Below are 27,598 nucleotides of genomic sequence, written 5' to 3' on the forward strand. Positions count from 1 at the left end.
TTCACTCACAATTTCTGCAGCGTCTTACGAATCATTAGTAATTGCGGCATAGAGTAGCTGCTTGACTTCGTTGCAGATATCGAGTAGCACCCCTGCCCTAGGATACTGGCACGGGAATCTTCGACAGTGGCTAGTGAGGCTCTGCCGAGGCTATGTGTTGATCCTCCTGAGGGCAATGATTTGAAAAAGCCAGTATCATAATAATGTAGATCTGAAATTTTAGTTTCTGAAAAGCAAGTCTATTAAAATAAGTATTAATATATTCTGGCAGAAGCAACTGAAGTGCTGAGGCCTAGCATGTTGGACCTCTCGCGTAGAGCAATCGGATGTAGGGCGGATCTCAGATTAGCAGAATAAACCGGCTGCTTTTTCATTGCATATTAGTAAAGCGTACTGTTTACGCAATGATTGCTGGACGATAGAACAACACGGATAAGGCGAGAGCGGAAGCACTGCTGGGCTGCCAAGATAAGTCCGCACGGGCCACATGGTTCTTCTCGAACTGCGATTCCGCCGCAGCTCGCGATCTTCTTCATCTGCTCAAACGTCTCTTCCCCGCCGATCAGACGAGGATTACGCTCCCTTATACGGGCGAATCTCTACTCTGAACTGATTGAACCTTTGATATAAACCCCCCTTTCTCTTATTCCACGACTATTCAGATTTTTTCCGGTACCTGGGGACGTCTTTGATCAATCGCTACTGAAGCTGCGATTCCGTCGCAATGTACAATCCTTACCAGCGTACGTCTCCCACCTCATTGGATAGCATCGCTGCGTGTTCTTACGAACTCAATGAACGTATTCTAACTTTCTTAGCTCCCGGTCTCTATGGCAGGCCTCCAGACTTTGGCGCCTATCCTGGTGCGCCCCCGGGCATGGGTGAGTCTACCATTTCTTCAATACCCCGTCTGTTATCTGTTACTGACTTTGTAGCTCCTCCTCCCGGTATGGTAGCCCCCGGAACCACTCCTCCCCCTGGGATGCAGCCTGCAAACGCCCAACAGCCTGGTCGTCCGGCAGGCTTCCCTCCCAACTTCCAACCTCCTCCGAACATGCCCAACATCAACTTCTCTGCCCCCGTCATCCGCCTTGGTACGTCCGGACCGAAATCTGCCACTCCAGATACGAGCAAAGAACGCGGTAGCGAGGCCCCGGGAAGACGGGCAGGTCTGGGATCCACCAGTCTGGAATCCCAGCGCCAGAACGTTCGGGATGCGATGATGCAACTGCAGCCCCCTACCCGCGAGGAAATTGTGCGGACGCTCTTCGTTGGTGGAATTACTGAGGGCGTTGGTGGTGACGAGGGTGTGGAGAAGATTCTCCGTTCGGCGGGCAATCTCAGGCGCTGGATCCGCGCTACGGATGCGGACGAAAAGCCATGCAAATTCGGTTTCGCAGAGTACGAGGACCCCGAAAGTCTAGGGACCGCGGTGGAAGTGCTAAAGGACGTGCAAGTGCCTGTGAAGAGACAGACACCGTCCGAGGGAGATGACAAGGAAGAGCGTGAGGTGGAGAAGAGCACACTACTGGTATGTTAGGTCCAAATCTGAGAACTGCGGAGCTAATCGGGTGCAGGTTGTCGTCGATGAAAGCTCCTTGAGTTACCTGGAGCAGTACGAAGCCACCAGAGGCGATCAGGACCCTGCTGAGCGCCAGGCGCGGTTAGATGCTGCACGTAGTACCCTCGCGAACGTCCTCTCTGACTTGTGCCATCCTACCTCCCCTACTCAGAAGGAAGATGTCTCCGCAATCGATCGCGAAGGAGACACGGCTATGAAGGACTCCGAAGGTCAGACCGATGGTACGGGAGCGGAGGTTGTCACCATTCCCATCACAGTGGAAGACGAACTTTCCGATATTCCTCCCGAGATGAGAGAGACGGTCGCCAAAGAGATCGCCGCATTCCGTGAGCGCAGCAACCGTCGTGATATCGAGCGTTTGAAGAGGGAGGAGGAGATTGAGTCCATGGAGAGAGCACGCAATGCGGGCACACGGTTCAACCGACTGGCATCGCCCCCGCCTTCCGCTCCGAGTGGCCCTGCGGCTGGTGCCAATGGAGTCCCACTGGGTCCACGGGATCGCAGCGTGTCTACGGCGCCTTCTGGCCCTAAGGGCTTTGGCGTGCAGATTCCTAAGGACTACCAAAAGGGAGTGTTTTTTGTCAATGGCGGTTCTATAAACGGGGCTACTTCTGTTCACTTTGATCGCGAGGAAGAAGAAACAGACGCTAGTGATGAGGAGTTGGAGCGTCGCCGTCAGGAGAAAAAGGAAGCGGAACTAGAGAAGCAGTTCCTCGATCAGGAGCGCCGCTGGCTGAACCGTGAACGCAGTCGAACTGCCGCCCTGGAGCGCGAAAAGAAGAGAGACAAGGAAGAGGAGGCTAAGATGCAGGAAGTTCGTGAGGAGATGGACAAGCGGTACAGGGACTGGAACGACGATAACGAGGCCGCGCGCAAGGTGGAGGACTATTATGCCGACCGGGGTGCATGGCTACGTAGCCGGGCAGGATTCCGAGCTCGCGAGGTCAGCATGGACGAGGCAGATCGTGCGGCGGAAGAACGCGAACGGGCCCGGTCTGTCCAACAACGGGAGCAGGCCCGCGGTATGGCCGACGACTTCCTTGCGCGCCAGGCGGAAGAGCTGGAGACTCGGAACCAGGCCCCTCGGGAGCCTCAGCGCTTCAAGCTCTCCCTCGGAGCCGCTGCGCAAAAGGCCCAGGCTGCTACATCCCGTCGGACGGTGGCCGAGGTGGAAGGCCTGCTGGAGGACGAGGAAGAGCCTCAGGCCACGGCTCGGCGTCCTCTCATCCCGATCAAGTTCGACAGTGCTGCCGAGGCGGCTGGTCTCTCCGACGAGGAACGGGCACAAGCAGCCCGGCAACTGGCCGCCGAGATCCCGACGGACAAGGATGGACTCTGGGGCTGGGAGGTCAAGTGGGAGTTTGTGGACGAAACGGTTGTCAGCGAGCAACTCAAGCCGTTCGTCGAGAAGAAGATCGTGGAGTACTTGGGTGTTCAGGAGCAGATGCTTGTGGATGTGGTGGAAGAACATGTTCGCAAGCATGGTCATCCCCAAGAGCTGGTGGAGCAATTGGAGGAGGTAAGCTTAACCTGCAATCTACTGATGTTTCTTCTTGTGTCTGTCTGGATATCATGCTAACTCTGCTACTTAGGCACTCGACGAAGAAGCCGAGGTGCTGGTCCGCAAGTTGTGGCGGATGATCATTTTCTTCTCGGAGAGCGAGAAGCGAGGTCTTTCCGGATAAATGGAGTATATCTGCTGTTGGGGTTCAGCATCACGCGGAGGCTGTCTCTATACCCACGCATTCCGAAGATTGTCTGTACCTAACCGCCAGCGATAGTGATTTGAATCTGATATCCGCTCTTAGGAGCAACCTGTATCTTCTTCTGTACCTAAAGCTTGTCCGCAACACCCTAATGTAAATCGCGCAAATGACCGAGTCATATTCTGCCGGTAGAAACCCTGCAGACATTTAAGACGCGGATTTATTCTGGCCGGGCAGCGCTGGCCTCTGACTGGCGGAGAAACCCAACCCACGCGCTGGAGCAATTCCTCCGCCAACGAGGGGAAATTCCCCACACTGCGTGGAGGGGGAGGGGGTGTCTGCCCGCCTTGTATAAGTAACTTCCCCAGCCCAGTTACACTCCTGGTCGCTTCAATTTTGTGTTTTATTTTCTCAATTGTCTTTCGCTACTTTCACCTGTCTTCTGTAGTATCCAATTGCTTCTTTTGCGTGGTCACAGCCTGTGTTGACAGCCCAGATTTCATACTGTGCCTGCCGACGGCCCCGCATTGCAACTAGATTGCGATTACCTGGAGAGACTTCTCTTTCCAACTCCAAATCCTTTTCAGATCAATTGAACAGCATCACCATGGTTAAGATCACAAGTTTCACCACGAGGGACGTGAGGTTTCCCGTAAGTCGCGCGCATATCCTCTCAGCCACCAATCTATCTTCATGCCTGCTCACCAAATGACAGACCTCCCTCGATAAGACCGGCTCCGATGCCATGAACGCCGCAGGCGACTACTCCTCCGCCTACTGCATCATCTACACTGACTCTGACTACACCGGACACGGCATGGTACGCACATAGTCCCCCACTTCCACCTCCGAAACATTAACTTACATCCCTAGACCTTCACCATCGGCCGCGGCAACGAAATCGTCTGCTCCGCTATCTCCCTCCTCGCTCCCCTCATCGTCGGTAAAGACCTCGATGAGCTCACCGCTGACTGGGGTAAGACCTGGCGCTACCTGGTCTCCGACAGCCAACTGCGCTGGATTGGACCCGAGAAGGGTGTTATTCACCTGGCCCTTGGTGCCGTCGTCAACGCTCTGTGGGATCTGTGGGCCAAGACCCTGAACAAGCCTGTCTGGCGCATCGTCGCGGACATGACTCCCGAGGAGTTCGTCCGCTGCATTGACTTCCGCTACATCACGGATGCCATCACACCCGAGGAGGCCATTGCCCTCCTGAAGGAGGTTGAGGCCGGCAAGCAGGACCGCATCAAGGAGGCGGAGCAGAGCCAGGCTGTACCGGCTTACACTACCAGCGCGGGATGGCTGGGATATGGTGAGGAGAAGCTGAAGGTCCTTCTCAAGGAGAGCGTTGAGCAGGGATACAAGCACTTTAAGTTGAAGGTTGGCGGAAACGTCGAGGAAGACCGCAGGAGACTGGCTATTGCTCGTGAAGCCATTGGTTATGATAAGGGTAACATCCTCATGGTTGATGCCAACCAGGTACTTACCCACCTTCCCCTATTCCCATCCATCGCCCACAATGCTAATACCTCATGTGAAAACAGGTCTGGTCCGTCCCCGAAGCCATCACCTGGATGCAACAACTCGCCGAATTCAAGCCCTGGTTCATCGAAGAGCCCACCTCCCCCGACGACATCCTCGGCCACGCCGCCATCAAGAAGGCCCTCCAAGACACCCCCTACGGCCCCATCGGTGTCGCCACCGGTGAAATGTGCCAAAACCGCGTTGTCTTCAAGCAGCTCCTGCAGGCAGGAGCCCTGACCGTTCTGCAGGCCGACGCCTGCCGTGTCGGCGGTGTCAACGAAGTTCTGGCCATTCTGCTGCTCGCGCGCAAGTTCGGCGTGCCGATTGTGCCCCACTCCGGTGGTGTCGGTCTGCCTGAGTACACGCAGCACTTGAGCACGATTGATTACGTGGTGGTTAGTGGAAAGAAGAGTGTGCTGGAGTATGTGGATCACTTGCACGAGCACTTCGTGCACCCGTCTAGCGTCAAGGATGGATACTATGTCACCCCGATGGAGCCCGGGTATAGTGTTGAGATGAAGGCGGAGAGCATGGATGCATTTTCGTTCCCTGGTGAGGAGGGCAAGAGTTGGTGGAGGTCGGAGGAGGCGAAGACCATTTTGGAGGGTCCCCGGATAGTATAATGGAGAGATAGAAAAGGTTTGTGTTGTATATATGTGATATGAGTTTTGTTTTTATATGACGTTTAGAATTATGAGATGCATGCATACATTACATTGGTCAACATAAAGTGAGGTATATTTAGGTCGTTAGTAATATCGACCGATCTCCGAATTTCAGCTCTCCTATGGTATATTTTACACTCATAAACAGTTCACGTATAAAATACAGTATTCATATTCGGGATGACTGCAGTCCCTTCATATGCCGGTCCGAATGGCGCTTCCCATTTACCGCCACTTGATACCGAAGATCTTCAGCGCCTGTCCAACACCAGGCTTCTCGCGCGCTTCTTCAAGCACAACCCGGGAATGTCCTACACAAGTCAGTTCAACCCCCCCGAAAAATTTAAGTCTATGAACCAAACATACCCGGCACTTCCAAAGCAAGAAGCTGATACTCCCAGTGGTGCTCATTCAACGGTTTCATCATGTGCACAAACACAGTTCCGGAATTAAGCGGACCCTCGACCTATATCACAACCAATCAGTATACGACAACCGATCTCAAAGGATATAGACGAGACGAGCATCACATACATGGAAATTCATCTTCAAATGCTCGCGGCCCAGTCTATCCTGATAAACGGACGTCCTATAACCCAATTAGCACCACACCCCAACCCCCTCCCGCCGAGCAGTAAAATAGATAATAGAATCAACATACGCAATAGGCCTATTCCTCGCCCACCTACTCCACGTATTCTCCCCATATGCCTTAATCTCCCTCCGATCACCCAGGAGATCCGTACACCGAGCATCATCCTTGATGCGCTCCACCGCCTTCTCAAACTGCCATGTCTTGCTATTCGGGGAAAAGACCTCCGTGAAGAGAAGGTAGAAGACTCCGCCCTACTCGCAACACACACACATATACTATCAGCAATCACTCCCACACACACTAACTGTTCAGCTTGAGACGAACCGTCAACACAGCCCCCGCAATAATCACCACGAAATTCACCGACTGCTGCGTCGCCCTCGCGACTTTCTCCCGCCCGCTCAACTCTCCCCACTCGTAGCGTCCGTCGTCGGAAAGAACAGTCACGTTTCGTCGTTTCGGGGCGGCGTCTTGTGTCGTGGCGTATTTTCGTAGGAATAGTGATGATGCTGTTGTTCCTGTTGTTGTTGTTGTTGTGCTGCTGCGGGGAAGTAAACCGATGTGTTGGAGTTGGAGCCGGCGCAAAGCGGCACGGTTACTACTAGGTCGTAGTAGTTGGTAGGGCGCTGTGGACGGGAGCATTGTGGGTGTTGTTGTTGTTGTTGTTGTGTTGGTTGTTCCGGTTGATTTAGGTATTGTTGACTGTCATACCACAGGTCATCCCCGACGAAATTTCAGTGTTGTTCACCGCGGGGATACTGGTATCATGAAATTATTTGTCGGATGGGACTTTAGCAGAGAGCCGTGGATGATGGACGTGTGGGGAATGGAGTGGGTCACGTGGTAAATCCACTTCCGGCGGTGTTTCAGCCGCGGATGTTTGCAAAGTTTCGGGTATGGATGGAGTAGTAGGGGCGGGTGTGTATTTGTAGTACGGAGGGTCAGGGACCAGGACGGGGTTTCTATTTTGGTTGTTGGAATTAGTATCAAGGGCTCGGGGATTTATGTCTGCCATGATATGTAGATTGAGTTATCAGATGAGAGAAAGTATTTTCTGATCAAATCTTAAGAACACTCTATAGCAAGTCTTCAATGACAATGGCTGTGAAACATCCTCGCCACTAGCGGCTGTTCTAGACGTGCCACCCCCCCCCCCCCCCCCGAAATCCAGACCTGAAGTTTAAAATTACCGGATCATCCTGCAAATCTGGCAGGGTCACAAAACGGGGCACTTCCCAATCCCAATCCGACCACGTTCGTCTCTCCCGCTTCGCCTTTTCGGATCTCCCTCTCCCTCTCTCTCCCTCCCCGACCTCTCCGTTGTGTCATAATCCTATTCCGCCTGCTGGCCCGTTCCTCTTCCTCTCCCTCGGGTCCTTTCCTATCATATTCAATTCGCCCATCATGAGTGCCTCCAAAACGGAGTCTCAGAAGATCTTTGAGAAGCTAAAACTCAAGCCCGCAAACAAGGCGCGCAGTGCCCCTCCCCGCCAGACTTATTATTATTATCATTACTATTACACCGACCAGCCATTCTAACTCTTGCTTTTCTTTGACCTCCACAGATCTGCTTCGATTGCGGCTCCAAAAACCCAACATGGTCGTCTGTGCCTTTCGGTATCTACCTGTGCCTGGACTGCTCGGCCAATCACCGTAACCTGGGCGTGCATATCTCCTTCGTTCGCTCCACCAACCTCGACCGTATGCTTCATCGCATCTCCTGACTTTTATGTCCGTCGGTGCTAATGTGATGCGTGCAGAATGGCAATGGGAACAGCTCCGAGTTATGAAGGTCGGCGGTAACGAGTCCGCTACCAAGTACTTCCAATCGCACGGCGGTTCTGCCGCTCTCGCCAGCAAGGACGTCAAAGTCAAGTACACCTGCAACGCCGCCGTGAAGTACAAGGAGGAGCTCAAGAGACGCGCTGCGCAGGATGCGCAACAGTTAGTGGGCTCGGGTCTTCTGCATAAATTACAGGTCTAATGCTTTTTTGTTACGCATAGGTACCCCGGTGAGGTTGTCATTACCGATATCCCCGCTGGCACTCCGTCCAACGGCTCCAGTACCCCCGCCGCTGAGGATGACGACTTCTTCTCCTCCTGGGACAAGCCCTCCATCAAGCGCCCCAGCAACCCCCCTTCCCGTACCGGTACCCCTCCGGTTGTCAGCCGCACTGGTTCGCCCTTCCTGAACTCCGGCGCAAACGGCTCCCGCTCCAAGTCGCCCCTGTCCGCTTCCGACAAGGACAGCTCTTCCCCTGCACCTACCGCCATCCGGGCCAGCACTGCTGTCCGTAAGACTCCTTCTACCACCACTGCGAAGAAGGGCAGCGTGTTGGGCGCCAAGAAGGCCCCCAAGCTGGGGGCTAAGAAGATCGGCGCCGCGGAAATTATCGACTTCGATGAAGCTGAGAGAAAGGCTAAGGAAGAGGCTGAGCGCATTGAGAAGCTGGGCTACGACCCTGAAGCCGAGCAGGCTGAGGCTGATGCTAAGGCCAAGACGACCACCACCGCTGCCACGGCGATCGCCTCGCCCACTCCTATCAGCCCTAGCAGGAACACCCAAGAACGCAGTTCAGGTGATGTGGAGCGTCTTGGCATGGGAATTGGAAGACTCGGATTTGGACAGACTGTCGGCGTGAAGCCGGCTGCCCCGAAAAAGCCGGGCTTCGGTGCTGTTGCCCCTCGGTCTGCAGCTGATGGTATGCGACTTGCCCAGTTCTTATAGCGGCTAGGATGACGACTAACGATGTTTACAGATGAGGAGTTGAAGCAGGCCAAGTCTCGCTTCGGTAGCCAGAAGGGTATCTCTTCCGACGAGTTCTTCGGACGCGATCGTTTCGACCCCAATGCTCAGGCTGAGGCCAAGGAGCGCCTTCGTCAATTCGACGGCGCCCAGGCTATCTCGAGCAACTCCTACTTTGGACGTCCTGAGGATGATCTTCCCGTTGCCGATGATACCTACGGTGATCTTGAAAATGCTGCCAAGGACTTTGTGCGTCGCTTCGGTATCACCGCGGGTGATGACCTTGAGAACCTGACGCAGCTCGTCGGGGAGGGCGCAACTAAGCTGCAAGGTCAGTCTATCCCCATTGTCTTCATGCCGACTTTTACTCACAGGATATATAGGCGCTATACGCAGCTACCTGAACAGCTAGATATGTGCGCGACAACTCACTGATAATCTTTCAATTCTTACCTCCGGCTTATCCTGACCCTTGTTAGCCAGCTTTCTCCTCGATCTCCTTCATCTGTGGCGTTTCTGTCTCCGTCTCCGTCTTCTATTCCCCTGATTAGTACCCTCATAAACAGAACTTTTCGACAACATGGCTAGCGCAGTGCTCTCCGTTTGCTTAGACTAGCTGGGTGCGCCAGGTTCCGTTTACTGAATTAACGGTTCAGGTTGGTATCGCTCGCATCCATGCTGCTCTTCTGCGTTAGTTGAAATCATTAATTGCCTTCCACTGAACATGTTTGGTTGCTTTGAATCCTTGTATATTCATCGTTGAACTTAGTAGGTTACGAGTCTAGAACTGAATTAGTGAATGAAAAGCCAACTCCATTGCTTCAGCATGCACGCAATAAGTATGTATATGTCAACAATCTTCCGCGATATATATAGCACAGGCGCACCTTCCCTAGCCTCTCCTTCCATCTACATTCAACCAATGCCTTAAATATAACCTCTTCATCTCGAAGATGCCTACCATTTTTCCTCCCTCTTCTCCGCCTCATAACCCTAATATCCATACTACCTACCGCACACCCTAAACACCTCCATTCGTAATCCTCACCCACCCCCTCTAAACCATCATGGCCAGCCAAATCCCCCTCAACACCGAAACACGAACCACCTTCTACACCGAAAGAAGAGGCCCCATCCAAACCGACGTTCCCCTCCGACCAGGAACACCACCACCACCTCCTCCTCCACCACCAGATTCACCCACCACCCACCCCAAGCCAAGAGCCCCCTACCCATCGTGGAAAATCAGCCACGTCTGGTTCCACCTCCCCCCAGGCGCCGAAGACTTCCACGACAACTCCTGGCCCCCATACCGGCACGGACTCTGGATCGAGCACGGCCCCGCAGGCCGCGGCCACCCGCACCACGTCGTCGGCAATTCCTTTGACCGGGAAGGCCTAATCTACGCCGTCAAACACTTCAAGCACCCCATCACCAACGAACCCACGTACGCGGGCGAGACCGTCATCGGCTACCTCAGCCCAGAACGCTACCCGGATCTTAAACAGGCGTTCTTGACATGTCAGCCTCCGTTGCAGCAGAAGAAGTATAATAGGCGCACGGATGTCACGGAACCGTTTGGGGTTAATGAGGATGGTCAGACGGTGTTTTATACCCAGTATAGGTTGGAGAATTTCATGTTTCCGCCCTTGAAGTTGGATCGGTATTTTGTTAAGTTGCAGTTGTTGGAGAAGGTTAGGGAGATGACGTTGAGTAGGTGCCAGGCGGGGGAGTTTGTCGTTCTTAGTGGGTTTTTTCCTGCTGAGGAGTGGGATGAGCCTGAGGAGTTGGGGTTGGGGTTGGGTTCTGCTGGGGAGGGGAGTGGGTGATAGGTTGGGGTGGTGTGTGTGTGTGTGTGTGTGTGTTGGATGATATGGGTTTTCTGCTGTATTTGGTTCAGTTTGGGTTGGCTTGGTGATCGATTTTTGCTTGCGGGTGATGCTTTTGTTTGCTCGTAGCGTAGCTAGGATAGATTGCTGAACATATATTCTTTCATCTATCCACTTACCCCCTCATGGCTTTTAGTATAGATGTGGATGTTATCTGATTGACAAGATGCCAACCCTGCACTCATCATCACAGGACAATTGACTCAATCCTGCCACTAACTATCTACAATTCATAGTATCCGGGGTTGAACCCTTCCCAACACCCAAACAAGCTGGGAAACCAATACGCCAGACCCCTTCCACCCTATACACAAAACATCTCTATCCCATCCACAACCCTATAGTTGAATATACAAACCCGCAAAACTCCCCACTTTTCACAATCCATCCCCATCAAACAACCCCCCTATAAATCGCATCCGCCACCCTCCCAACCTGCCACATCTCCTTAACATCATGCACCCTAACAATATCCGCACCCCCCGTAACACTCGCTGTCACCGTCGCCGCCGTCCCCCAAGTCCTATCCTTGGCCTCCTTCACCCCCGTTAACCTGCCCACGAACCTCTTCCGACTCGGTCCCATCAACCACGGGAAATACTCCAGTCCCTCGATCCCCGTCCTCAACTTATCCAAATCCCTCAAGATAGTCAAATCATGAGGTTCGTTCTTTGCAAACCCTAACCCGGGATCTAATATCATCCTCCACCGTCTAATCCCTGCTGCTTCTGCGGCGGCGACCCGTTCGAGGAGTTCATTGCCTACATCTTGGATGATTCCATTGGGGTAGTCGGTTACTTTGGTCATTGTGGCAGGCGTGCCGCGCATGTGCATCAATATGACTGATTTTCCGGTCCTCGCCATGGTGGGCAGCATCTCGGGGTCGAGGAGACCCGCTGAGACGTCGTTGATGATGTCCGCGCCGGCGGCACAGGCTTCTTCGGCGACGCGAGCCCGGTACGTGTCGATGCTGATGGCGATGTGGGCGGCCTCTGGGATGGTGGTTCGGATGTGTCTGATGGCGGGGATTACTCGGGATAATTCTTCGGATTCGCTGACCGGGGTGGACCCCGGGCGGGTGCTTTCGCCGCCGATGTCGATTATGGTGGCGCCGGAGCGGATCATGTTGTGCACGGTTGTGGTTAGGGTGCTCAGGTCGGTGGGGGAGTGCGTGCCCCCGTCGGAGAAGGAGTCGGGGGTTAGGTTCAGGATGGCCATTATGTGGGTTGGGCGGGACGGGTTGGTGCTGTGGATTGGGGGGAAGAGGGGCGATATGGGGGTTGTTGGGTGGGGGGTGGGAGATGGAGGTGGGAGGGTTTTGAGATGGTTGAGGTAGCTTTGGGAGTGGCCCAGGAAAGGGGGGCGTTCGTGTGGGATTAGTCTATTGGTGGTTAGTGGTAATTGGGAATAGGGAAGAGAAGGGGAGAACGTACTGGCAGAGGGGTCGGAGGACAAAGTCGCGCTCGAGCATCAGTTTGTGCGGAATGTCGAGACGCTCGTGCGTGAAGATTTGCTCGTCGTACAGGAGGATGTCCAGGTCGATTGAGCGTGGGCCTTTGTCAATGAGCTTCTTCCGGCCGAGGCCTAGCTCGATGGCTTGCAGGGTGTCCAGCAGTTCCATGGGGGATAGGCTGGTTTCGACCTGTGGAGGTTAGGGTTTGATGTGTTGAAAATGGGGGTGGGCACGTACCTCGCACACTCCGTTGATGAAGGGGTCCTGGTCGAGGACGTACATCGGGGCTGTCTCGAAGAGGGAGCTCGTCCGCTTGATTCGGATGTTGGCGCGCTCCAACTCGCGGCAAGCAGCCTCGATCATATCAATGCGGTCTCCGACATTGCTGCCAAAGGCAATGAATGCCCGATGGGTGGAGGGATGTACTCGATCCATGCTGGGGTTGAATAGATGTGCTCGGCTGGTTGTAAGCTTGCGGGTGTGGCACAGTGGCTTTAGGATTTCATGGCGGGATCTCCTTGCATTGATGCCGCTCAATGTGCCTCTGCTGAGACTACTGGTGTGCAATGGCTCTGATAGTGAGTTAGTCCAGCTCTAGATACTACACATGCGAACCTTGTGAGCCAGGTCCTATCCACAAAAAGATTTACTGTCCTCATGAATAGGGTGGTCACCAATGGTAGCGAACAACGAGCAGGTTGTGTAGCAATTGCATATATTAGAAGCCGTACCAGATACAGATGAGTTTCTATAGAAGTTAGACTGTGATATCACTAATCTTATCAATGAAAGACCTGCCTTGTTACCAAGCTGCCAAATGATCTGCTAAGAATTGATCCGCCTCTACATGGCTGAGAATGCAGTAGTCTTGTGCTGGGGAACCGACAAGCGCGGACAGCTGATGTCAAGGCGACAGCATTGCTATGCCAGGTCGCCGTTGGCTTGGGTCTCATACTTTTTGCAGCAGCCACGGAGCTCAGAAACGAAGTGCAGAGGCGAGATCTACAGCGAATCCGGAATGAAAATACGTCATGCGCGGGCCGTGCTACTCCCGTCACCTGACTCCGGCTGAGACAGCCTGAGGCGTGAACAACACTGTTTACTAGCCACACTTCACCAGCCACCACGACTAATCATAGGCTAACTGAGAAAAGGCAAAGTGTGGTAACCCCGCAACGGGAATCAGGTGGTTCGGCTGGAAACTCGGGGTAGTCTGCCGTCAATAGCCAGGTCCATCACACGCCCTGGACCGAGGCTCGTGCTGGTCACTCTTTGTCCTCGGCTCCTCCAGCCTGCACACTCACTCCCTTATAACTGTGCTTGGATACCCTGGGTCTCCGCATCCCTTGTTTACTCGCTAACTGACATATTATTACCTTGTACCTTATTTTTGGTCTCCGATCCACCTGTCATCCATCTATCGCCTCTTCAGATACTTCAAAATGGCTTCTCCGCGTGAGTTCCTCGCCACCGCCTCTTCATATGCACTATGCAATGCGCCGGAATCTTCGGGGATCTTGAATACTAATGCCATCCTGCTTTTGTAGAAAAAATCCGTACTACTCTTACTGATCTGCTCAAGATCAACCACCCCGTCTTCCTGGCGGGTATGAACGTGGCCGCCGGCCCTAAGTTGGCCGCTGCGGTCACCAACGCCGGTGGTCTGGGAGTCATTGGAGGTGTCGGATACACCCCCGACATGCTCCGTGAGCAGATTGCAGAGCTCAAGAGCTTCCTGAATGACAAGAACGCTCCCTTTGGTGTTGATCTGCTGCTCCCCCAGGTCGGTGGAAGCGCCCGCAAGACCAAGTGAGACACCCATGTGATTGTATGACAAACGGAAACCCGAGATGCTAATGCGCTTTCCGTTCCTCAGCTACGACTACACCAAGGGCAAGCTCAATGAACTCGTGGATATTATTATCGAAAGCGGCGCTAAGCTCTTCGTCTCTGCCGTCGGTGTTCCCCCCAAAGCTGTCGTGGACAGACTCCATGCTGCAGGCATCCTGTACATGAACATGATCGGTCACCCCAAGCACGTCCAGAAGTCCCTCGATGCTGGCGCGGATATCATTTGTGCTCAGGGTGGTGAAGGTGGTGGTCACACTGGCGATGTTCCCACTACGATCCTCATTCCTACCGTGGCCAAGCTGGTCCAGGGCAAGAAGAGTCCCTTGACTGGTCTGCCCGTGCAGGTGGTTGCTGCCGGTGGCTTGTACAATGGCAACTCGGTGGCTGCTGCCTTGATGCTTGGCGCATCGGCCGTATGGGTTGGTACTCGCTTCATCCTGGCTGACGAGGCTGGTGCCCCCAAGGCTCACCAGGAAGCTGTCCGCACCGCTGGCTTTGACGACACAATCCGCACTATTATTTTCACGGTAAGTTCAACGAAACACTACACCTGATCCGTATGTTAACTTCTTTAGGGCCGCCCGCTCCGTGTCCGTAACAACGAATACATCAAGAACTGGGAAGAGAACCGCCAAGACGAGATCAAGAAGCTCACTTCCCAGGGTATCATCCCGGCCGAGCACGACATGGAGAACCTTCCTGATGATGTCGACGACGAAACCCTTGAGAACGCTCGCCCCTTCCTAATGGGCAAGGTTGCTGCTGTTGTAAACGAGAAGAAGCCTGCCAAGGCTATTGTTGATGAGCTTGTGGACGATGCTGCTGCTCTGTTGCAGAAGGGCAACAAGATGTTGGCCAAGTTGTAAACTTTTCTCATTCCAGATACCATTTGCATCATATTGTCAATGTAAGTTTAAGACAGTTGAACTGTTCATGATTTGATTCATTCATACTTCTACCGAATACCAGTGAAACTGTTTTGGCGATGCTTGCTCTTTAACCTAGCTATACATTAAGAATTGAAATACAAACATATTACACTCCTACAGACAATGGCTTACTATACTCCTAACTCGGCTTATCCTATACCATTGAGATCAATACAGATAGTACGAGATCATATCATTCCGAAAATGCACTATCCTTCCCCCCCTTTCATACTGGCCCCTCGCATTATTCCGCGTAAGGCCATAAATCTCTCATTACATACATAGCCGACACCTGCAACCGCATCCATTCCCGGTAACACAGACGATCTCGACGTCCATCGCCCCAGACGGAAATACAAGGCAAGGGAGCACCCACCACCCAAGTGCCTGTGCCACCCTCAAGTCAAGCCGGATGTACAAAAGATGAACCCGATGTTGCACAAGTGTTAAGATGCGAGATCGTACTAATAATCTAGTCGGGCCGGCATTGCAGCTCGGGGTAGAACTGGTATGTGGCTTATAGAGCGCAGGTAGATTCGGGCTATGGGACAATGTCCGGATTTAGATTTTCCGTAAAGATTTTGTATGTGAGATAAGAGTGCTAGTGACACAGATAAAGAATGGGCGTTGGAATGTCTCTTTACTAGAAGTAGAAGCAGCTATAATGAAGTTGATCTAAGCTCATTCCAAAAATCAGGGCTATCGAGGCCGTCATGTGGGGTGAGCGGGTCTCACGGTCTCACCCTTCCTACCACTAACTTGACATAATCCGACACTTTTGAGAACTACTGTATACTATCGTTTTATTCCACCTCCACGTCTACCATTGGGAATTCCTGCTTGCCATGGCCCGATCCGCAACTTCATTTTCAGCTAACACCCTGCAAGCAGACTACATGGCTCTGCAATCCAAAAAACCCTGGTATGGCAGCCGCTTCCAAGATCCACCATGGAACGCAAACGGCACGAAAAGCATATTCCTCGCTACTGTTGAATCTTGAAGCTTCCGGTCTGAGCTTCATCATAACCAGTTTTTGAGTGACTGGTTTCAGGTTTGTCGACCAATTCGCAGCGCCGGGTGTTTCTACCCTGCACATCTAAGGGTTACTCTCAAGGCCGAACTTGCAAACTCGATGAGCACTCTTGAGACTAGTATTGACTTGCCTGGAACTCAAAGGGGTTTCTTCTCCGAGACTTGATTGATATTTACGCCCAAGCAGATAACATATCATTAGAAGTGGACGGTTCATGATGTTCTTGGATATACTTCGCCACTACTGGTAGGTCATACCATTAGGTCATTTTAAAGTAGCCGAAGTAAATTCTGACACTCTATTTCTATCTAGGCCTCTGTTCATCCATCATGATACCTCCTATACCAACAGATTGTCATCTACACTACATCCACTTGCAAAGCTCAAGAACAGACAGATACAATGAGCGGCATCGGCCAATCGGACAGAATCCCCTCTACTGAAAAGCCTGCACTTTTCAAACTGCCAGATAAAGGCGACTACAGCTTAGGTGCCGAACCGCCTTCTGCATTCAACCGTCTAACCTACAATACCGATGACGCTTCCACTCTGGAGCGGTTCAAAATCCGCGAACTCTGCGAAGGCTGGCCTCTTCACCGTGATGCCTGCGAATGGTCTGATCTGAGGGAAATATTTGATCCCAAGGCCTTCATAAATATCAGCTGGCAGCAAAACTATCGGGACAAGGCCATTGATACCTGGGCTGAAGGATGGGCTAAGGGTGAATTTATTTGCCATCGGGTTCTGGGTCACGCCGTAGATATCAAGGGTGATCGTGCCATCGATAAAATGAAATGTACGATTTCCTGTCGTTTTGCGGATGAGAATGGCGTTGAATGGGATAGCGACTGGTACGTCTCTCCCATCTCCGATATGAGCCTACTAATATGGATGGTTTTAGTGACTGTCGCTTTGGGTACTTTTTGAAGAAGCAGCCGCAGGGATGGAAAATCCTCTGCAATCATCCAATTTATGAGAAGGATAAATGTGTACCAGTGGACCCTACTCGACCGCCACATATTGACCATGAATCTCTAGCTAAGGAGCCCAAAGGCTACCGGTTTCTGGCTTATGGTATGCGCCGGCTAGGCTATCCGATTAAGCAGAATCTGCCCCAGTTGTTTGGCAAAGAGCGTGACATGGTATACAAGGAAATGGCGGAGTGGCTGGATGGTAAGGATATTGATTTCTCTAAAGATGACTTTTAACGTGTCTATTCGGTGCGACATAGCGTTCATGCTTCCTCAAACACACGTCTATAATTAGCTGTTTCACTCTTGGTGAGTGTATGTCGCTTCACTTGCTGGCGAACTGTATCAAAATCTCGTGCCCTTTGACTTTGGAATTGAACCATTCTTTTATCTCAATTCGGTCCTCCACAATCGACGCACCACGCAGCACATCTTCTTTGACCACGGTGAAAACAGCCATGGTGACTTCATACATTGCCAACGACTGGGCAATGCAGGCTCTAGTCCCTTTGCCAAACGCAAAGAATGCCGTGAGCATTTCGTCGTCCGCGTTATCCCAGCGTTCAGGAAGGAAACGATGCGGCTCAGGGAACACGCTGCTATCTTGATGCAGCTGAAAGGCCGCAACACCAACACTCGTCCCGGCCGGGAAATAGTAGTCACGATACTTCCAGCCTCCAGCCGGAACTGAACGAGGCAGGCGAATTGGATTGGCCCAGGAAAGACGAAGGCCTTCTCGGACGACGCCGCGCAGGTACGCGCACGCGGTTGGATCCTCGTCGTTCTTGATACTCTCCATGACTGCTTGTCTGAGACGATCATAACTAGAGGAAAGCCCAGTTAGTGACATTGGGGTACAACTCTGGCCTTATTGCTACTCACACTTCTGGGTGTTTCGCAAGATACCACATGATCGTCGCGGTGTTCATTCCCGTGGAGTCGGTTCCTGCAAAACAGACATCTTTGACTTCAATCTGAGACTGTGCTATGGTCGACTTCACTAACAAACGGCTCTGATAGCTTCCACTTTTTGGTACCGCTGCCCGGACAAGCCTTCTGGCGTACTGGTCGATCAGTCCGTGCGACTGCTCCACATTCTTGGTCGTGCTCCAACGCTCAATGACCTCCGTGACAAACCCACCGATCTTCCCCGGCACGATATTGAAATAGGCACCTACTCCAACGAAGGAATCCACAAATGGCGATGCCGACATTGACTTTGAATCCTCCGTGATGGCGCCGTACCTCTCGTGGAACAGATACGTACTTACAGCGTCAATTGCCATCGCACGCGTCACATTAAGCACGTTTACTGGCCTGCCAGTGCGCGCTTCAGCCTGCAGTCTTTTTGCAAAGTCGTCAAAGACCTCGCGTAAGGCTTCTTGAGAGTTGCGAATTGATGCCGTAGAGAAAAGAGGGGCGACAGCTTTCGCTCGTGTTGCTCGCTCAGGCAAAGTCAAACTGGAGAATATGGTCGTGTGACCATCGATGTCGAACTTGGAATATGCTGGTGTCTTGGGAAAACCCCCGCGAGCAACGTAGATTGGCTCCAGCGCATCTTTATCGGCGATGTCGACGTCATTGGGAGCGACCCGTAAGACCGAGCCGTATGTGCGATGCAAATCATATACTACTGTACATTCGTCGCCGATATATGTATGGTATGCTAACCATAGCGAAGTGCAGGCTGCGAGCTTAGGACCCGGTACCGATGATAAAGGATGGAGGTAGATGCGATAGAAGCATTTGCAGAATATGGCGCTAGAAAGTGCGAGGACCACCAATGATAGCGATTGGGCTATGAGCCCTTGCAAGTTCTCAAGGTGAGCCATTGTGAGAAGGTCAAAAGCGACTTCGAATCATGTGGGCGCTGATTGTGGTTCACCGATTATATAGTAAGGGAATGGGTACGTGGCCCGCAAGTTAACTAGTTCACCACGATCGGAGTCACAGATGAGTCATGCTCCGATCGCGCTGTCGGCTTGGTCAGACAGAAACTACGTACTACAGATGGAAGACATGTCGGGGGGTCCGAAAAAGCAATAAAGTTACTTCTTCGATAGGCCCAATGCCACTTGCTGAAGATGCGCGTCCTGCCAATGGCAGTTCTCCAACTCAGAATGTCACCGGTCGATCCGCTGATAAGCACCACTTGGCAAGCTAAGCTGCAGAGCCAGCCGACAGACCCGGTACATTATCGACACGAGCTTATCATGCTGTCCCGGCTGGATATATAGCAGATATTTCGTCAATCTGATCGGCCTCAAGACCCTTTATGCACAGTCACCACCATCGGCATCATGTCTGCGGAGCCCAATGATGTCTTCGGCCATGGCACCGAAGGAGACCTCACGCTTGAGCACTTGGGCTATCAGCAAGGTATGACTGGATTCATGGTGGAGTCTCGAATTAGAAGTGTATTGACTGACGTTCATAACTCCAGAATTCAAACGGTCGTTCGGCCTCTTGGATATGATAGGCTTCAGTTTTAGTATCGTTACCTGGTAGTCCACCCCAATCTTACCATGTCGAACGGCTGACTAACATGTACGACAGCTGGAGTGCGCTCAGTGGTGTATTCATCATTGGAGTAGATGCCGGTGGTCCACCGGTTATGCTCTTCGGATGGGTAGGCGTGTGTGTAATCACCTTTGCGGTTGCCCTATCCATGGCAGAATGGTGCTCAAGATGGCCTGTAGCGGGAGGGCAGTATTCATGGGTCTTTCTGCTAGCACCACCAAAGATCTCTCGAGAGATGTCGTATATAACGGGGTGGTTCATGCTAATGGGTAAGCTTTGGTATATCTCCAGAATATCTGTGTCACGATGCTCAGTTGAGAACAGGTATTCTCGCCATAGGCTCTGCGAACAACTCGTTCGCAGCCAACTTCATCCTCGGACAAGCAAACCTGGTATATCCCGGGTATGTGATCGAACGGTGGCATACTGTCTTGGTCACTCATGCAGTCGCAATCTGGGCTCTCCTGGTCAATATATTCTTGCCCCACCTGCTCAACCGCCTATCCCGGGCCATCCTGCTGTGGAACGTTTGCTCGTTCATCATCATCGTCGTAGTTCTACTAGCAACCAACAAAAACAAACAAGATGCCGCATTCGTATTTCAGGATTTCCAGAACACAACCGGCTTCGGATCCGCAATGGCAACAATGGTCGGAATCCTTCCAAGTTTCTTCGGCATGTGCTGTTACGATACTCCAAGCCACATGTCCGAAGAAATGACACATGCCTCGCGAGATGCACCTAAAGCCATGGTCATGTCCGTTGGGATGGGCGCTGTAACAGGATTCATTTTTTTATTGACGCTCTGCTTCTGCATCGGCGACATCGATGCGACTGCAAACTCCTCCACCGGTGTCCCCGTGTTGCAGATCTTCTACGACTCAACCCGAAGCAAAGTCGCGGCCTGCTTTATGACCAGTATGATGACGGTAATCATGATGGTAGGCGCAGTGAGTCTTGTTGCGGAGGGCTCCCGGGCACTATTTGCATTCGCACGCGACCGGGGAATGCCATTCTCTGGGATCTTATCCCGGGTGGAGAAGAGGAGAAAGATCCCGATATATGCGATATTGTTCACTGTTGTGGTGCAAATGGCTTTCAACTCGATCTACTTTGGCACCGTCACTGGCTTTAATACGGTTGTGTCCATTGCGACCACGGGATTTTGTAAGACGTTCCCATTGAATTTGGCAACAAGGACAAAGCTAACAGTATTACTACCATAGACGTCTCCTACGCATTGGTCCTTCTTGCTCGCCTCCTCGGGTATTTCTTTGGCCATGATATCGCTCCCGTCGATGGTCCTTACTCTTTCCCGTTGCCCGTATCGCTCAGCCTGCACGGGCTTGGGTTTCTCTTTCTGTTCTTTGCATTCGTTACCTTTAACTTTCCTTCGGATGCACCAGTCACTCCGGATTCGATGAACTACACCAGCGCGGCGATCGGGCTGATTGCGTTGCTGAGCATTTTTACGTGGTTCACTACCTCTCGGAAGCAGTTCAAGGGACCGGCTGATGTGCAGGGTTTGGTTGTAGATGGAGTGGAGCAGGTGGGAGAGGTAGGGGAGAGGGGTGCTAGTTGTTCGGAGAAGGGGAAGTCAGATACTTGATGGACTTTTCCATGTCACAGTCTTCGGTATATATTGTAGGCATATGATGTGAATGAATACTCTTACTGATAAACCAGAAAGTTGGTGTTCTGATGAGTGTGGTATCAATGTGGCACGCATATCAAAATCTAAGCTCAATATATTTACAATCGTGACACCAAATTCTGATGGTTCTCATACATACCGACACACCGATCCTATATCCCCGCTAATTACATGCTCATTATCATTACTCCGGAGGATCAGTTATTCTCATGATACCCATAGGATAAACTACGAGTAAGTATGACGCAGATCACGGAAAGATGCCGAAGCCGATGCTAAATATATATCTGGCATCCAACAGCAGCACAACTTGGAGTAATTTTAACATTGAACTTCAGTTGATTTGAACTATTGAGTACTATGAAGTACTTGACCTTCCAAAATACATATCCTACATGACATGAATGAATAACCTACTACAAAGAAGTAACCTCCAACTTCCCAGCGTCTTGCACAACTGAAAACCCACGTCATCCCTCTCCCTTGGCGCCTCACCTAGTAAGTGAGCTAACCAATCTCCGAACCCACATTTTCAAACGCCCCAGCGTTCTACGGCGAATAGCCACAACATTTTACCTACAAGCAGTCTAGTGCATAGTCAAACAGGCACCCGTATTCGGATTTCGAAGTTTCGATTCCATCATATATGACTAGCAACAAGACTAGTTCTGAAGTAGTTAGCTAGTGAGGCATGTCTGTACCTGCATATCCTTATCCTGAAGGAGTCTAGGTATATCGTAGTTAGTACATATCTCCCACTGCCCCAGAGCTTAGTGGAATAGGAAGATATTGACGGGCGGGAAAAAAGAAAAAGCCTCAAAGGACAACTTTATCCAATCTGATTTGTTCTTTACCGCGGAGTTCGTATTAAAATCGAATCTGTGACTCACTAACTCTCAATAGCGAACTACAATCTAGCCCATTTTCAGAGAAAAACAACTAGAGAAAAGAAGAGAAAAAGAATGGAATAAGTTTAGTTGGTTATGGCTTCGGCTCGGCAAAAACCCCCGCTTAGTAACTGTCTACAGTTATAATTAACTAATTGAATGGTTGGTTGGCTGGTCCTTGGCACACTATCCTACGAAGCATATAAAGCCCACGGTAGCATAAAATGGTAATGCTCGGCAGACTCGGGAAACCGACCCGATAGTAAGTACTAAGTTAGAGCTAAATCGGGACTGGTGAGACTGCGTTGGGATTGGCGGGTCGAACCGTCCCATCCATCCATTCTTTCATTCATTGATTAGTGACTAAGATAGTATGGAAGGGAAAATGAAAATTTTTTTCTATCGAGGGCACTAGAACAGGTTATCCGACGCGTAGGTCAGGAAGGTCGTTCGGGGTTGGGAGACGCGTTCGGTACCGTTCTTTTTTGTGTGTTCTTTTATGGGTTTGGGTATAATGGATTGATGAAAATTAGTATCTGATATCTTGGGTTAGGGGGTTATGTGCACTTATGTATAGATAAATCTCAATATCATTGAGACAAAGAATACTCTTCCGTGTCTCAGCTTGAAAGGGAGGGGCTGAATGCGATTGTCTGCGTTGGTGGCTGGGCACGCAGGTACATGCCTACTTTGGTATTGTCCACTACAAGCACGCGACGACGGGAAAACGTCTTTCCAATATTTTCTAGGTTACTTTCCCGAAAGTTACTGTTGGAGTCACCCTTCAGATCCCGAAAGTTTCCTCGGTGGGTCGTTGGTGCGGATTGCAGTTGTGGAGCGGCAGGGTGGAGGTTCCACTGAGGGTCGTCTGAGTAGGGTATGTAGAATTGTAGATAGATTACGGTTGGAAGCGTCACGGCTTGGTTGGGTGTTGCAATGTCTCTGCTGTTCGTACACTGTGGATGGTTGTGGTATATGAGATGAGGAAAGGAAATACTAAGATAGAAGGATTGGGCTAGGCAACAGGAAAGGGTAAAGATTTAGTGCAGGGTTGCATGTCCAGGGCACTGGCGGGTTTAATTAGCTGCTAAACGGGAAGAGAGGGAGACGGCGGAAGTTAGTTGATTAGGCGGGAAGGGGAAGAAGGGCCCTGATAACGATGGACTGTCCAGTTCGGCTGGTATCAGACAAGCGGCCTGAAATGCTATCTTTGCTCTAGAATGTGTGCTGCATTCCATGACGATAGGCGTCAGGTGCCAGGTGGAGGATAGAAACACTCCATACTCCAGACTTGACCTAGAACTATCGCTCATATTGACGATAGCTGTGGCCAGAACAGGCAGACATTCCGGGGTTGATGCTGCTATGAGCTGGCAGTAATTTAGGGGCTCCCGCGCTAAGGGGTTCGTATCATGCAACTATTGCATCCCAGAGATATGGACGAGGAGGCCCTTATCTGGGCTGCATGGCGTCCAATCAAGGCCTATGCATAGCCAGCTGTGAAATCATGTCCACTTCCCAATCAACAGCATCCAACTTCACATGTCTGCCTGCCAAGTCGATATCGCTCGGCGCAGATATGCTTAGCTGAAGCTTCGCGGACGGGCTGCACATGGCAAAACTTTGTGATAGCGATTAGAGGCGGCGATCACCGCTTCCCTGTCAGCCCGAAGCACAATTCTTCGTAGGTTTCCGGTGACGCGGGGTATCAGCAAAGTCTGGGGAAAGATAGCTGCTTCTGGTCTTTGTTAATTATGATGATGTTTCTGAATTTGAATGCCTCAGGCTGGTAATTGAAGCTTCACAACAAACCAGCGATCGTGGCATAATCATTGCGTTGATCAGCCCAGTGCATGTGGCCCCATGACTCCAATACGGGGAATAAAACTGTGCGATGAGGCAACGGTGGCAAGTCTACATGCAGTAAGCAGGACAACGATAGTTCCTGCGCCCTTCGGCGTTGACCGACTGCAGGAATGATATCAACACCCCCTAGCATCCTAATTGACAGTCCGGGGTGATGATAATCAACACCATTGAGATAGGTGGCTATCGGGCCTGACAGAGATGGTCAGCCTTGGGGGACCAGCTGCAGGCATCGCGGTAAGCCGTACAAACCGAAATACCTAACGAACCTGAAGTGTTATCATTATCAAATCTCTCAGGGTTACGGGCGCAGGTGTGCCTATCACCAGGCGAGACCTTATCAGCGTGGGTTCCTTCGCCACCGGACCCACTGGGTCCTGGTAGACAAAGATGTCCAATCAGAGGCAGACTGCTGATAATTTCTGCGATCTATGTGGTGCTTAACCATGTGCCCAGCCTCGTATCCTCCAATGACAGTGATGAAGATGGGGCCATGCTGCATATAATTGGTGGCAACATAAGCTTGTGCGCACTAGGGCTAAGCTAAGACAAGCTGGCGGCGGTGGGGCCCGTAAGAAAAAAGTAAACGTGAGAGTTTTTTCTCGAAACAAGAAAGGCGGACCAGACCAGGGCTGGGACCTCCGCCGGAACACGCGACAGGAGCTGAGCCCATGGGAAGCTGTTACGCGGTCGCGGCGGCGTTTCTCCGTCGGTGCAGAAGCGATCAATCATCGTGCCTGATACTCGTTCGGATCTCGTGGGGTGGGCCTCGTCACGGTGGGTGTGAGAAGAAATTCTCGCTGCCTCCGAACACATATTAGGAGCTCTTCTCCCACGCTCTCTTGCAGAGAAAGAAAGAAAGAAAAAAGAAAGATGTGGTTTCCGTCTCCTCCTTTCCCTTCCCTTCCCCTTCCCCCTTGAACTATACTTGGTACCTGAGCTTGACAGCTCTCGTATTCAAGAGTTCCAAAAAAAGACTTCTTATCAAGTCTACTTGATTCCTGACCGAGGGTTATCTTCCCAACGTCAACACATTTTCAAACCTTACGCCGTTGAGATATACGCGTACCTTTATCCATTTCAACACCATGTTCGGAGGAGTCGAGTCCGATCTCGAGAAAGCCCCCCAGGTGGGCAAAACGCCCATGGATGACAGCAGCGATGGCGCTGTCCCTGGAGAGAGTTTCATGTACGGCAATTCGCTGTACGCAAAGCTGCAACGGTTGGCGGGAAAGCTTAATATTGAGCAGCGAGGTGTCGAACGTGTCCCGGACAATGAACGGACTGACACGTCGTACTTCAATATCAGCAGCATGGTGTGTTCTTAACTCTTGTTTGCCTTTGTGCTTTCGTCTTCGTCGGCTCTCTTGCTGGCTGCTCCAAGACCGCCCTCCCAAACTGACCCGTCGCAGTGGCTGGCGGCCAACATGGTGAGCAGTTCTTTCGCTATCGGCGTGCTTGGTTACTCCACCTTCGCTCTCGGCTTCGTCGATGCCATTCTCGTCTGCTTCTTCTTCAACCTGCTGGGAGTCTTGACTGTCTGCTGGTTCTCCTGCTTTGGTCCCGCCTTTGGTCTGCGCCAGATGGTGCTCTCCCGGTTCTGGTTCGGTTATTGGCCTACTAAGATCAGTAAGTTTGCTGTGACAGCCTGACTACAAACATCATATGCTTATACCCTCTGCTATAGTTGCCCTCCTGAACGTTCTCTCCTGTTTGGGCTGGTCCGCCGCCAACTCCATCGTCGGCGCCCAGCTTCTCAATGCGGTGAACTCCGACGTTCCTGGATTTGCAGGCATCTTGATTATCGCCATCTGCACCCTCTTCGTCACCTTCGCCGGCTACAAGGTCGTCCACCTGTACGAGTACTACAGCTGGATCCCGACCTTCATTGTCTTCATGATCGTGTTCGGATTGTTCGCCCACTCCGGTGATTTCAGGAACCTCCCCATGGGAACTGGAACCTCTGAGCTCGGCTCTTGCCTGTCTTACGGTGCGACTGTCTATGGTTTCGCCACTGGCTGGACCAGTTACGCCGCCGATTACACCGTCTACCAGCCCGCGGACCGCAGCCGCCGCAAGATCTTCTTCGCCGCCTGGGGAGGCCTGATCCCCCCTCTTCTCTTCACCCAGTTCCTGGGTATCGCCGTTATGACCGCCACTTCCATCAACGGCGGAGACAACAAATACGCCCTTGGTTACAGCCAGTCTGGAAACGGAGGTCTGCTGGGCGCTGTTCTTGATCCCGTCGGTGGATTCGGCAAGTTCTGTCTGGTGATCCTGTCTTTGTCCATCATCGCCAACAACTGCCCCAACATTTACTCCGTTTCCCTGACTCTCCAGGTCCTGAGTCGCTACTCCCAGCGCGTTCCCCGTTTCATCTGGGTCCTTCTCGCCTCCGGTGTCTCCATCGCCGTTGCCATCCCCGGTTACTCTCACTTCGAAGAAGTCCTGGAGAACCTGATGGACTTCATCGCTTACTGGCTGGCCATTTACTCCGGTGTCGCTCTTGCCGACCACATCGTTCGCCGTGGCTTCTCTGGATACCGCCCCGAGACATATGACAAGCCCAACAAGCTGCCCTATGGTATCGCCGCTTGCATTTCCTTTGCTTTCGGTGTCGCGGGTATGGTTACTGGTATGAGTGAGACGTGGTACACAGGTCCCATCGCCAAGCATGCTGGTAATGGTGATGTTGGTTTTGAGTTGGCTCTCCTCTTTTCTTTCGTCGTGCATTCCGTTCTGAGACCCATTGAGCTGAAAATGCTGGGTCGGTAAATGCGTTTCTCTTTCTTTCTTCATGTCGATTTTTCTACCTCTTCTTTTTCTTGTTAGTTAAAAACAAGGGCTTGTACTTGGGATACAGATTTATGGGTTGAGCTTGGTTGTCATGTATGTCTCTTTTGGGAATCGACGATGGATGTGATGATGTCGGTTCCGTGGGACGGAACCTGTCTGGCTGCTTTTCATGATGTTGGCTGGACTTTTATGTATATAGATGTAATTATTGATTCTAATATACCATTACGTGCAGATGTGCCGGAGATGAATGAAATATGCAGAAGTGTGTCTGAGAATTATTGTAATTTATATGTTACCTATGAAATATAAGGTCTCGTGATTTCACGCCGAGTGCTGTACTACCCTAGCGTAGCCTTACGGTTGTTCCCTCCATCGCAATTGATGCAATTTGCCCTCTTGCCAACTTTCCAATACAGAACCTCTGTTCCACCGTCTTAGTGCATAATTCTTAAGGAGCCTGGACAATAACGTGCGGAAGCATGCTTGGTCTGTCTTTCGACCTCTTTAGTATCGGCAAATCATCTCTCGCACGGATGGGGACAGCAGCCTTCTCAATTTGGACATCCCTACTCCTATGAGTTCCCCGTCGGAACAATGCAGGGAAATACTAGATTTTTTAAAAAAGATGTTGAATATCTTCAAATGGTTTTAAATAAAAACTTTATCACCAAGAGCTCGCCAAGTGGGGTTTCATCGTCCAAAAGCGCAAGATTTGCCAGGGATATTCTATTATGAGTGCGGGCGTCTTGCACGGTAAACTGTTTCAGGTGGTACTTGCGTACGACTCGTTGAGGGAAGTATGCCTCGCCATACCATTTCCACCTGTATTGCGCGGGTGAACAGCTCATCTTCGTTGCGAGACTGACAGCTGGTTCCAAGTTATCTGTAGATAAACCTGCCATTTTGCTGTCCCAATTAACGTCGCAC

The 27,598-nt window shown here is 51.6% G+C and overlaps 12 protein-coding genes across 12 annotated transcripts; 8 read left to right on the forward strand and 4 right to left on the reverse strand.

The window, feature by feature from the left end:
- Positions 1 to 525: 525 nt before the first annotated feature.
- On the forward strand, positions 526 to 3,402 carry BO85DRAFT_450389 (uncharacterized protein). The gene is made up of 5 exons (XM_025660364.1): positions 526 to 743; positions 819 to 881; positions 936 to 1,531; positions 1,578 to 3,101; positions 3,175 to 3,402. The coding sequence occupies exons 1-5, from the start codon at positions 725 to 727 to the stop codon at positions 3,265 to 3,267; spliced, it is 2,295 nt and encodes a 764-aa protein (XP_025514279.1). The 5' UTR covers positions 526 to 724; the 3' UTR covers positions 3,268 to 3,402.
- A 227-nt stretch (positions 3,403 to 3,629) lies between these two features.
- BO85DRAFT_399531 (mandelate racemase/muconate lactonizing enzyme family protein) lies at positions 3,630 to 5,544 on the forward strand. Its single transcript, XM_025657099.1, has 4 exons — positions 3,630 to 3,940; positions 4,004 to 4,108; positions 4,162 to 4,767; positions 4,833 to 5,544. Exons 1-4 carry the CDS (start codon positions 3,896 to 3,898, stop codon positions 5,433 to 5,435), a joined length of 1,359 nt encoding a protein of 452 aa, XP_025514280.1. The 5' UTR covers positions 3,630 to 3,895; the 3' UTR covers positions 5,436 to 5,544.
- tim21 lies at positions 5,528 to 6,843 on the reverse strand. Its single transcript, XM_025660365.1, has 5 exons — positions 6,397 to 6,843; positions 6,139 to 6,323; positions 6,012 to 6,066; positions 5,844 to 5,943; positions 5,528 to 5,788 (listed from the first exon to the last, which is right to left on the reverse strand). Exons 1-5 carry the CDS (start codon positions 6,712 to 6,714, stop codon positions 5,703 to 5,705), a joined length of 744 nt encoding a protein of 247 aa, XP_025514281.1. The 5' UTR covers positions 6,715 to 6,843; the 3' UTR covers positions 5,528 to 5,702.
- A 791-nt stretch (positions 6,844 to 7,634) lies between these two features.
- BO85DRAFT_374606 (ADP-ribosylation factor GTPase-activating protein) lies at positions 7,635 to 9,230 on the forward strand (the record flags this gene model as incomplete). The annotated part of the gene is made up of 5 exons (XM_025656137.1): positions 7,635 to 7,773; positions 7,833 to 8,016; positions 8,077 to 8,774; positions 8,832 to 9,149; positions 9,202 to 9,230. Coding segments are annotated over 5 exons (1,368 nt in total), but the record flags the coding sequence as incomplete, so codon positions are not given.
- Positions 9,231 to 9,624: 394 nt separating this feature from the next.
- On the forward strand, positions 9,625 to 10,696 carry BO85DRAFT_450394 (uncharacterized protein). The gene has a single exon (XM_025660366.1). The coding sequence runs from the start codon at positions 9,886 to 9,888 to the stop codon at positions 10,645 to 10,647; it is 762 nt and encodes a 253-aa protein (XP_025514283.1). The 5' UTR covers positions 9,625 to 9,885; the 3' UTR covers positions 10,648 to 10,696.
- A 3-nt stretch (positions 10,697 to 10,699) lies between these two features.
- BO85DRAFT_450395 (folic acid synthesis protein) lies at positions 10,700 to 13,073 on the reverse strand. The gene is made up of 4 exons (XM_025660367.1): positions 12,959 to 13,073; positions 12,398 to 12,908; positions 12,141 to 12,349; positions 10,700 to 12,088 (listed from the first exon to the last, which is right to left on the reverse strand). The coding sequence occupies exons 2-4, from the start codon at positions 12,593 to 12,595 to the stop codon at positions 11,101 to 11,103; spliced, it is 1,395 nt and encodes a 464-aa protein (XP_025514284.1). The 5' UTR covers positions 12,596 to 12,908; positions 12,959 to 13,073; the 3' UTR covers positions 10,700 to 11,100.
- On the reverse strand, positions 12,693 to 13,153 carry BO85DRAFT_48738 (uncharacterized protein). The gene is made up of 2 exons (XM_025663450.1): positions 12,959 to 13,153; positions 12,693 to 12,908 (listed from the first exon to the last, which is right to left on the reverse strand). The coding sequence occupies exons 1-2, from the start codon at positions 13,111 to 13,113 to the stop codon at positions 12,791 to 12,793; spliced, it is 273 nt and encodes a 90-aa protein (XP_025514285.1). The 5' UTR covers positions 13,114 to 13,153; the 3' UTR covers positions 12,693 to 12,790.
- Positions 13,154 to 13,398: 245 nt separating this feature from the next.
- BO85DRAFT_478747 (nitronate monooxygenase) lies at positions 13,399 to 15,058 on the forward strand. Its single transcript, XM_025662910.1, has 4 exons — positions 13,399 to 13,615; positions 13,708 to 13,969; positions 14,037 to 14,538; positions 14,587 to 15,058. The coding sequence occupies exons 1-4, from the start codon at positions 13,603 to 13,605 to the stop codon at positions 14,875 to 14,877; spliced, it is 1,068 nt and encodes a 355-aa protein (XP_025514286.1). The 5' UTR covers positions 13,399 to 13,602; the 3' UTR covers positions 14,878 to 15,058.
- A 1,306-nt stretch (positions 15,059 to 16,364) lies between these two features.
- BO85DRAFT_48828 (uncharacterized protein) lies at positions 16,365 to 17,503 on the forward strand. Its single transcript, XM_025663518.1, has 2 exons — positions 16,365 to 16,825; positions 16,876 to 17,503. Exons 1-2 carry the CDS (start codon positions 16,377 to 16,379, stop codon positions 17,180 to 17,182), a joined length of 756 nt encoding a protein of 251 aa, XP_025514287.1. The 5' UTR covers positions 16,365 to 16,376; the 3' UTR covers positions 17,183 to 17,503.
- Positions 17,227 to 19,133, reverse strand: BO85DRAFT_48814 (cytochrome P450). Its single transcript, XM_025663508.1, has 2 exons — positions 17,828 to 19,133; positions 17,227 to 17,769 (listed from the first exon to the last, which is right to left on the reverse strand). Exons 1-2 carry the CDS (start codon positions 18,775 to 18,777, stop codon positions 17,271 to 17,273), a joined length of 1,449 nt encoding a protein of 482 aa, XP_025514288.1. The 5' UTR covers positions 18,778 to 19,133; the 3' UTR covers positions 17,227 to 17,270.
- A 252-nt stretch (positions 19,134 to 19,385) lies between these two features.
- On the forward strand, positions 19,386 to 21,151 carry BO85DRAFT_399555 (GABA permease). The gene is made up of 3 exons (XM_025657100.1): positions 19,386 to 19,734; positions 19,790 to 20,632; positions 20,692 to 21,151. Exons 1-3 carry the CDS (start codon positions 19,491 to 19,493, stop codon positions 21,072 to 21,074), a joined length of 1,470 nt encoding a protein of 489 aa, XP_025514289.1. The 5' UTR covers positions 19,386 to 19,490; the 3' UTR covers positions 21,075 to 21,151.
- Positions 21,152 to 24,504: 3,353 nt separating this feature from the next.
- Positions 24,505 to 26,936, forward strand: BO85DRAFT_399556 (cytosine permease). Its single transcript, XM_025657101.1, has 3 exons — positions 24,505 to 25,188; positions 25,285 to 25,501; positions 25,560 to 26,936. The coding sequence occupies exons 1-3, from the start codon at positions 24,961 to 24,963 to the stop codon at positions 26,645 to 26,647; spliced, it is 1,533 nt and encodes a 510-aa protein (XP_025514290.1). The 5' UTR covers positions 24,505 to 24,960; the 3' UTR covers positions 26,648 to 26,936.
- The last annotated feature ends 662 nt before the right edge of the window (positions 26,937 to 27,598 follow it).

Source organism: Aspergillus piperis (genome assembly GCF_003184755.1).
Source record: "Aspergillus piperis CBS 112811 unplaced genomic scaffold BO85scaffold_12, whole genome shotgun sequence".
Taxonomy (NCBI): Eukaryota; Fungi; Ascomycota; class Eurotiomycetes; order Eurotiales; family Aspergillaceae; genus Aspergillus; species Aspergillus piperis.